This window comes from Halyomorpha halys, unplaced genomic scaffold, assembly GCF_000696795.3.
Source record: "Halyomorpha halys isolate HHAL.00 unplaced genomic scaffold, Hhal_1.1 Scaffold879.1, whole genome shotgun sequence".
NCBI lineage: Eukaryota > Metazoa > Arthropoda > Insecta > Hemiptera > Pentatomidae > Halyomorpha > Halyomorpha halys.
Genome location: NW_027111254.1, coordinates 173,303 through 184,020, shown reverse-complemented (window position 1 = coordinate 184,020; position 10,718 = coordinate 173,303). Strand labels below are relative to the sequence as shown.

Here is a 10,718-nt window from a genome sequence, read left to right as displayed (position 1 = left end):
GAAATATTTTATATGAATATAAAAATTATATTGAACAAGAAACTGAAATTTTCGATAAGAAAAGTTGGACTAAATACTAACATCAATTAATTAATTATGGTAACTAGAAACATTGACTTATTCTTACACAAAATGTACAATAAAAATAAATACAACTAGATTAATATTGAATAGGAAATTAAAAATTAACACTATAATAAAATTTTATATAATTATTGACATTATCTTTGAATAACAATTGATTTTTATAAAAAAATATAATAGACATATGTTTTGGTAAATTTAGCATACATTCTTATAAACATTTCTTAAAATTTGATATATAAATGAAATTATTTTAATCAAATAAGTAAAGGAAATGAGAAAAAAGAAAAAGACTCATATCAACAACTGTTGACAGTATACCTGTAAAAACATCATGAATCCTATTTTTATTAAAATAGATTTCACATCAAATTGAGTGCATTGTTTTTATTTAAGCAGCGTTAAAACCTGCATATTACCAATAATAATAACCTGTGTATTTCTTTTTGTCTCCCAAAAATATCATGTTATAAGCACAGGTTTTCCCAGGTATATTGCCAATATACATTAATTCGTGCTTGCAATTTTTTATCTATGAATGAGTTTTAAAAAGTTACATTGAACTGCTACATTGAAATAACTGAATACAAAATTACTTTTCAAAATTTGGGCCACAAAAATGAATGATGCATATAAATAAAATAATTAATAGTTTAATAATAAACAAGAGTTGTAGAAATCAGTAATTACCAAATATTATATAGCTAATTACTAAACAACAGCCATTTGGATTGAAGAAACTTCTAAGAAGTTCATAAGAGGAATGAATCTAAACATCATTAATTGTAAACAAAGTGTGCTACTTTTTATACAAAAATTAATAAAAATATGAACTTTGTTTATATCAAATTGCAAAATATAATTACATAGATAACAAAATGAATGACTTTATCTCTGAGAATGCTCACAATCTCATAACCATTCATATATAATCTCATTACAAAAAATAGATGCTATACTATATCGTATATAAATTTCTAGCAAAAAAGATAATACAAATGTTCAGTAGGGTGTGTATAAGTGAATGTATATCAATATACATACATTATAATTCCAGCATCTGCATGATTCAATGCAAAAAAAGTATTTCAGCATTATGAATCTAGTGAAGCCATAGCTGTTTCAAGCTTTGAAGTTATCTAAAACAATAAAAGTTCATTTTCAGATTACACAACATGTTATATTTAAAGTAATATGTAGTGTATGCGTGCGTGCATGCCTGCGTATAGAATAATTTTATTCTACACATATATTTATAATCATATTACATATATTATATTACATACATATAATTATATTTCATATAATTATACTCATATTGTGATCATAATTTTCTCCCTCCAAAATTCCATTAAATAAAGTCCCTGTTCTCTCCCTAGTTTCTGATTTCAGACCTACCTCCAATCTATCAAAAACACTCGAAAGACTATTCCACAGTTAATACCTTTGTTGAACTAAAATTTTTCCTTAATTCTCTCCAGTTCGGTATCTGATCTCAATAGTCTACTCAATCAGCTCTCTTGAAACTTACCCAGGACCTTTAAACCTCTATAGACAAACAAAAAACCACAATCTTTGTGTGTTTTGATTTCTCAAAAACTTTTAACTCAGTCAAATATAATATCCTTTTTTCCAAACTACAACACTTCACCATATCAAATAATATTTTAAATGAGTTCCTTTCCTTCTTGATACTTTGTTCCAAAACTGTCATCATTCCCAATAAACCCACTTTCTCTGCCCTTTTACTAAGATGTGGAGTTCCTCAGGGTTCCTTACTATCACCAACCCTTTTCTCAATCTATATCTCAATCATCCCAAATCTATTCTCCACTCCACCACTGATACACTGATGACATAAATTTACCTATCCCTTCATTCTACAGAAATGCTTTAGCCAATCTAAAAGCAGCGAGAAGATATAGATAGTATTAATGCCCAGACAGCATACAATTATCTGAGCCTCAATACTGCAAAAACTAAGGCCATCCTAATCGGTTACAAGCACCTTCTCCAATATCTTTCTTACTATCCCCTCCTTTACCTCAGTTGCTGATCCATTCACTTTCACATCTCATTTAGAAACCTAGGAATAATTTTTCAATCAGCACCTAGCCTAGAATACCATATCTCTCAATTATCCAAAAAATCCACTACTATCTGATAAACATTTCCTAAGATTCCATGATTTTATATCGCTCAAAACCTGTCAGCTTTTTGTTACCTAAGTTATTTTCCTCCATTAGTAGTTGTGATCACTTTGTGAATGTAGGGTTTTCTGGGGGCTATAGAAAAGACTGAACAGATTAACAAATGATTTAGTTAGATTTATCTTTGGGATTCCAAGGCACTCCTGTAAAACTCCAGTTAAAATGCCAATTTAAAGGTATCTCATCTTTTTTTTTCTGACCAAAATACTTCCTAGGTATATATCTTCCACACCTTTAGAACTAAAAAACCTTCCTACATCCTTAATTTGTCTACTGAGTGTTCCTCTGTCCACTTCTTAAATATGATATCCCAGACCACAAAAACTTCTATAAAAAAAGTTTCCTTTAACTATCCATATGGGAAACCTCATCAGAGACCACATTTAACAATAAACTATTTCTATACCTTTCCAACTACCAATCTACCTCATATTTGTAAAAATAAAATTAGATGTAATTTATAAACTATTTTATAAATTACGTTTTAAAACTAAATTAATTTTTTTTAAAAATATTATTGCCAATTATTTTATTTAAATAAATATCAATTTTGGAATTTCAGTATTTTCATTCAATATACATTTTAGTCTTTATTTTATAATTTTATTATCAACTTTTTAACCAGAATGAACTAGACAATTGATACTCTAAATTTACATTGTAATTATTCTAAGGGAACTATGAGTCCCAGAAAAAAATTACTTTTCATTTAATTCGTTGTAAAAAAAAAAAAGAAAAGGAAATGTAAGTCAAATCTAGACCGATATATACACACTGTGCATGATCTGGTCGATATATACATTCATTAAAATTAATTTAATATTTATTATATAAATGAACAAAACATTAAGTGTTTTTCAAACAGTATAAAAAGAGTTTAGGGAATAATAAATTTAACTATTGTCAAAATAAAGTTCTTTGGAGGAAAACAATATTACCTGTTGGAAAAAGCTAATCTGCTGCGAAAGAAAATTTTTGAGAGATTTTGAAACTTCTTCGGTTCTTTCGGTATAAAAATGATTGAGTTCAGCCAAAAGAGCATAGGAAACAATATCAGTCCTCCTAGTAACACCTTCCAGCTTATTGGTAGTCAATTTTTGTTCAAAAGCTAGTTTCTCACATTCTTTTTTAGTTTGTACAGCTTTCTGAAACACCATTAGAATCATATACTTTAAAAACCAATAATTAAGTATCCAATTTTGCAAGATCAAACCTGTCATTTTTTCATAATTCAAACCAGTCAGGTAATTCTCAATCTGCAGGCTGAAGCCCAAGCTGCTGCAGGACATTCTGTTACAAATCCTATATTTATTAATTCTATTATTCACACTACTCCTATTTTATTTATTATTATTATTTTTTTCTCTCCATCTTTTTTTCAAATTAACTTGTTTTGTTTTTTTGCTGTTTTTTTTTTTTTTACCATTAGAGAACAATTTTTTGTTTTGTTAGGTCTACGAATGTCCTTATTTTTAGATTAATGATTTATTACATTAATTGTTTGAGAGTGGTTTATTTTATAATTAACACAAACACATTTGATCCAAATTTACTTTCAACATTTATTTCCGAAAACTCTCCAATGTTCCGGCCCTCAAGCCATTTTCAAGGAGACAACCAACAAAAATTTGTTTTTATATTAATTAAATTATTTCCTCATAACATACTAATGTTTTTACTATACCTTAAATATAGATGTCATACTCTTGTTTCTTATTTTTGTTATTAATTTTACTTTTCTCTTTTATTAAGAAGCATTATTTTTATCTATTTATTTTATCTTTTTTTTTTTAATTACAAGGCTTTATATAGTTAGGGGTGTCTTTTGTATGAGACTATACCCCTAAAATCAATTGTTAAAAAAAAAAATGTAACGGTCATATCAACCATGTAAGGCCCACCAGGCCGATCTGGTATTAAATAAATAAATTTATATTGGGGATATGCAATGAGTTATTTATTGGACATTGGAATTTAGGAAAATGCTCTAAACTGTTACACAGCAGTTCATTACTTCTATAATTATTTATAAAGGTTGATGTACAAGTACACATTAAACAGTTGAAATGTTTAACAAAAAAATTATTTGGATTGATTATTTTTTTTTACTTATAATTTAACAATGATGACCAAGATATGGGCGTATAAAATCTCTAATCAACCTCTATTTTGAAATAAAACAGCAGATAATAATAATATGATCAGAGAATCATCCTATCATGGACCTATAACTTCAGTGCCAAATTAAAAAAAACATCCAGTAGTCTCCTAGAGCAGTTATCAGAAGTTCTATTATTTTTTATAAATAATAAAAAACACTTGTCAATATCTTTATGATTACCAAGTAAGTAAATACCAATGTTTTATAAAACATATTAAATTTGTTTCTCCTACTTTTCTCCAAATTATCACACTGAAACAGTCCAATCTGGATTTATTTCAAAAAATGAACATTTTTTCGCTGTCCTACCTGCACTATTGGGGAACAGTGTAAAAATTGTCCAAAATCACTTGCTCAAAATTCCATCCACAACATTCAGTTATGCATCTGACAACATATTTAGTACCACGCAGTAAGGTACTTAACATACCTAAATTTAAAAAAAAAGGATCATCCAATTGACCCAAAGTTGAATAAATTATAAATAGAAATAGAGGATTAGTGTAAAAATGAAATTAGCCTCAATTTTATCAAATTCTATCCACTATCACTATGTTTGCTAACTCATGAACCAATGTATTTACTAGACAGGACTATATTTCAAAACAGCTAATAAACTCACAGTGTTGTTTGAGGAACATATATGTTAAGATATTTCTGTTTTGCTGTAGTATAAGAACTTAGGGTCAAAAGCATAAAACTATACTATTCACCTTATGAAGTGATAATATTTCTGGAATTGAAGATAAAATTCCTTTGTATATGTGCAACATATCACCCAAAGGCTCCCAATCCATCTTTGGTTGTTCCTCAAATAATTTTCCGATTTCATCATAAGTAACACCTATTTTCCTTATACCAGCTGTCAGTTCATCAGATCCAGAACCTGCTGATTTCAAATATTAATTTATACATATATTACATGTAATTTATGAATTTAAATACGAGGGTAGGCTGAAAATTAATGCACACATGCTTGTAAATCATAAACGAAATTACCTTTGTCATAAATAGGATAATGTAATACAGAAATGAGGACATTTCTAACAGTATTTTCTTACATCAGATATTAAAATGACCAAATAAATATTATGAATGCAATTTTGATAAAATAGAAGTTGTTATGGACATAGAGGGAAAACTAAAATATAAATGCTGTTTTATATGTGTTTAAAAAAACTATAAATAAAGAGAAGTCATCAATTTCAAAACTAATCAATGAGAAGTAAAATGCATTTTTTATTTTTATTTATATCCTACATAACTTTCGCATTCATGTATTAATTTTTGTGCTAGTTATTATGCTTTCTCAAGCAAAATTTTATTTTAATATAACTAAATGCTGAAAAACAAGGAAAACCTGAACTATATATTATTTATTCTTCTTTTACTAAAGGACTAACTAGTTTTAAAATTCTTGGAAAACAAATGATATTATAAAGAGCAAGAGAGAAATGCTTTATTTAGCCATGCTGCCCAAATACATTGGGTTGCTACAATACACAGCATACCAATCAATCCAAGATCAGACATATATGCAATACATATATTCACATGATATAACAACAATTTTTTTTTTCTTTTTCCTACCTTTTCCTTTTACAATCAATACTCGTCTTACACACTAAATACAAATATAATCGAAAGTATAATATATAATATAAAGTAGATTTTTTTTTCTTACTCTCTCTACACACACGCACACACAGTCCCAAAAGTCTTTAGCAATATTTAAGGAGATTAAAGTAGACCTTAAAAACACTAAAAAGTGCATATAGACAATACTCTGATTCTTAACTCATGTTCTAAAATAACTAAAAACTATTGAAGTAATGTAACTCTATTTATTGAATGAATCAAATGGTATTCAATTGCTGTTCAACCTTTCGCTTTGAACAGCCCTGATGAAGCCCTGCAAAGTGGGGCAAAACGTCGGATATTAAAATAGTTATAAACTATTTGTTCTTTTTTTTTACCACAACCCTGACCATCTTCTTATATTTAAATTTTTACGGTCAACTATATATACATATATATCAAATGGTATCATTGCTAAGTCTCAACACTCTTTATTATTTACAATAATAACATGTTTATATGATAGTTAATGGTGTAGTTAATCTAAAATTAAAAGTTTTAAAAATTAATGAAGTAAAAAAAATAGAGTGATTTTAACTTGTAATTAATGACCTGGGCAGAATAGCCTGCAAAACATTTTTAAATTGGGATGTGAGTTGTAAATTTATATTCAAGATTGTCCTTGAGGATGGCTGAAACATAAGACTGTTGATGTAATAAAGAGTTTTGAGATTATATATAAATACAAGTCTCATGAAATTAAAAAAATTATAATGAGGTGTAGATAGTTGACTGTAGATTACTGATTGGAGAAGATGATGGAGGGGTGCGGTCAGCAAAGAAACAACATAAACAAAAAATATTTATCTATGCTGACGTTTCAATCTTATTTTCAGGTCTTCATCAGGGCTGTTGTGCCGACAGTAAGAGTAAAATTGTATTGGTCTGTGAGAAGTAAAATGGCATAATATCCCACTTCCTGTGGCGTAGGAAAAAAATTTATAAAAAATATACTTTTTTTTTTTTAAATTATCCATTTTACATACCTACTACATATTTATACATTTTAATATCTTTTGGCTTTCATAATTTTACATTTATATCTTTTTATATATTTTAATCTCTTATTAACTATTTTATCTCAATGTTCGTTTTTTGACCGTTGGATTTCTGTTTATCTAACGTCTTTGTCGACCTGCACTCTAACGACTTCCTGTAATTTCAAACAGTTTAGCAGAAATCTCTGCCTACAACTGTAAGTTATTTTTTCTCTCTTATCTTATCTCTTATTTCTTCATTTCCTATTCTACATATTTCTTCTTATTTTTTATAACATTGTTTTTACATACACCCCATTAATATATCCGTTTTTACACGTCCTTTATATATTGATACATTTTATTACTTTTGGGCTCCCATTATTTTACACCTTTCTATGTTGGTTTTTTTCTTTTTCTTTTTTTTTTACTCTCACATTGACTTTTTATCTCTACGATCTTTTGATCTTTAGATTTCTATTTATGTAACGTCTTTTGCCGACCTGCACTCTAGCGGCTTTTCCTGCAATTTATATCAATGTAGCCTGGATTCTCTTTCTATAACCTTACTCTCACATTTCTTACTTTCTTCATTCCCCTTTCTCCATTTATTTCTTTTTATCCCCTGTTCTTTTTTTTTTTCATAAACTCCATTATTAATTTAACTAATTCTTTATAGATTCTTTCCACTGATCATCTATTTATTACTCACATTTATATGTATATAAATAATAATGTAATCAATCTACTGCTGTCTTTGTCCATAGTTATTAATCAACTTTTTTCTCTCTAAATGATGGTTGTTGTCTTTTTGTTTTTATAGCCCTGATGAAGACCTGAAAATCAGGTCGAAACATCGGCATAAATAAGTATTTTTTCTTTATTTATGTTGTTTCTTTGCTGACCACACCCCCCGATCATCATCTCCAATCAATTAAAAAAATTATATATGAGGTAATGTAACTCTTCATGGAACTTCATGGACTAACATTCATAGTGAACTAGACAAATGTTTCTTTAAAAACTACTGGAATTTGTTTTTGTTAAAACCATCTGAAGTAGATTTTAAAAGCCTAGACAATGATTTTTTTTTTTTTACATAATTCCTCTTTTTAATAAAATCTTGAATCATTTGCAATTGTTTTATCAGTATCCCACATGACTACAGATTTTTCTCATTTAGAAAAACAATCTAGTTTAAAAAGTCCATATTAATAGCATTGATGCCAGTTGCAGAATAAGGTCAGATCCACCTCCAGTTTTGTAAATAAATTATGTGATGTAAGATTTTGTCTCCTCAAAATACGAGTGTTTTCATCAAAAATAATTACAAATTATTTATAAAAAACACTTCTTATTTATAAAAAAAAAAATAAGTAAGACAAAATATTTATTGTGAGTATAATAAATGAACTTTTTCTTAAAAAAAAAAAAAATGTTTTTAAGTAAAACAAGTTTATTGTAACGAAAGACGTGCAATGTATGATATGGAAACCAATTTCTTGTAATTGTATTTAATTACCATCTATATTAAGCATTTTTAGTCAATTTGTAAATTTCATTATTTTTTTTAGGAAACAAATAAACTGACTTAAAATAATATAAATAATTTACATTGCGGATAATGAAAAAAAAATTATTGCTGAATTACTAGAATTTTTTTATTTTATAGATTAGAGTCCAAACTAACTTTAGTTAGGGCTCAATAGCAATAAATCTGACTGATTTGAACTATTTCAAATAAACTCTGTTTCTATAAACAGAACAGCTTAAGCCCATTATTGTTTGCAATATATTTGGACAGAATTAAATGGGAAGCTTATCTAAGGAGCCCAGAACTGAAAGTAGGAAATTTGAAAATGTATCCTATATATATCCAGAATTTAGTATTTGCCAATGATATTCACATTACTGCAGAAAATAGAGGAGCCAAGCAAGAAGGGCTGCAAGCATGGGAGGAAGCTCTGGGCCAAAAAAGAATGACTATTAACCCAACCAAATCTAAGTACATGGTTGTGGCTTAACGTGGTACTGGGGAATAAGGTAATGTGATTTGGAGAAGAGTGAATCTGGACCAGGTTGATGTGTACCAATTATTATAAAAACTGCTAACAATGGTTCACATTTTGTGACTATTTGTGGGTAAAGGGTACAGAAAATCATTTCAGAATTCAAGTGTCTGTAAAAATCTGTCATCATAATCGAGGTTTTGTCATTATTACAGCCATTTTAGTTTCCTAAGCTAGTTGTAGAAACTCAAATTATGATGAAGGGTTCACAATTTATAGGATCATTTATAGAACCTATATGTTGTTTTGATTTTCTGTATCATTTACACACAAATGATCAAGATCTATAAAAAAATATTTTCAATTTTTGGCAATTCACACCTTTGAGACATGTTGGATTCAAAAAGTGCCCAATATGAATTAGTATTAACATTTTATTTACAATCAGAATTAAAAAAAAAAAAAAAGGAAGTATAATATAAACAAGGGAATATAATACTGACAATACCCTCAAAAGATAGACCAAATGCCACTGTTATGACTCAATAAAAATTGTAGAGGTTAGCGTGAGTGAACATGGAAAGCGGAACACTCTATAATACAGTAAAACACGTTATTAACAGTAAAAAATCCTTAACTTAACAAAATTACCTTTAGGAAGATCTCCCATCGCTTGAGCCAAAGTATTAAAGGCTAGACCAATCTTTTGATATTCTCTTTTATAAGGTCCTTGGTGTTTCTTAGTTTGATCAGAGGCAGTTTCAACTAAAATCTTGACAGCTCCATCCATACTTTGAACAAACTTCGTACAACTCAAAATTTCCTGTTCTCTAAAACATATAATTACAGATTGGATAAAATCCAAATTCAAACAGTAATTCTAAATATTATCACTAACAAAATATTGACAATACAAAAAATTATTTATAAAAAATAACCATTTTGAAGTAAATAAGAGATTATATTATATTTTGAGTCCAAAATATATCGGTAACGATTGGAGATGTAAAATAGGTAACATTAAACACTCAATTAACATAGACTTTAATTTATTAATTTTATACTCACAATGCATATTGATTAATACTCTTTTCAGGAGCCTCAATTGCATAGAAATTAATAGCACCAACAAACTCATCTTTTTCAGCCTTACGTTTTCCTAGCTTCCAGGCCTTTTCATCAGTGCAAGTGATAAAATGTTCCCAAACTGAAGACCTAAAATGATATATAAATTTATATAAAACACATACACATAATTATACACAAATGCAGATCATTATTAAATAGAACTTTATTTCCTTAAAAAAAAAAAAAAAAAAAAAAAAAAAATGAAATTAAACATAATACATAAAACTGATAAATCAAAAGTATGCCACCATAGGTAAGATACTATAAGTTTTTTTTTTTTCAGTTACTAACGCACAATACAGGAAAATACTAACCGAGAAAGTACTGGATGACGACAAACACAGTCAACAAAGGCCTGTAGTTGATTTTTCCTATGTTCAATGAATTGTTCTTCATATCTTCCTAGAAAAAGTATAACATAAATCAATTATGAAATAAATCAATAACACTAATACAATGATAATGGGAGGGAGAGAGGGAGAGAGAGAGAGAGGGGGGGAGGGAGGAAGGG

At 28.1% G+C, this 10,718-nt stretch overlaps 1 protein-coding gene across 2 annotated transcripts in view; it reads right to left on the bottom strand.

Annotated features, from left to right (window-relative positions):
* Window positions 1-118: 118 nt before the first annotated feature.
* SH3PX1 (sorting nexin 33-like protein SH3PX1) overlaps window positions 119-10,718 on the bottom strand; it is a 30,899-nt gene continuing 20,299 nt past the window's right edge. Inside the window, exons 6-11 of one of the 2 annotated variants that reach the window (XM_014430346.3) lie at window positions 10,522-10,609; window positions 10,148-10,294; window positions 9,731-9,909; window positions 5,169-5,341; window positions 3,233-3,439; window positions 119-1,223 (exon numbers count right to left, since the gene is read on the bottom strand). In XM_014430346.3, the coding sequence (XP_014285832.1) occupies window positions 1,179-1,223; window positions 3,233-3,439; window positions 5,169-5,341; window positions 9,731-9,909; window positions 10,148-10,294; window positions 10,522-10,609 (839 nt within the window). In that variant the 3' untranslated portion in view covers window positions 119-1,178. Of the gene's footprint in view, window positions 1,224-3,232; window positions 3,440-5,168; window positions 5,345-9,730; window positions 9,910-10,147; window positions 10,295-10,521; window positions 10,610-10,718 lie in introns of both variants that reach the window. The other variant, XM_014430347.3, reaches the window with a different exon arrangement.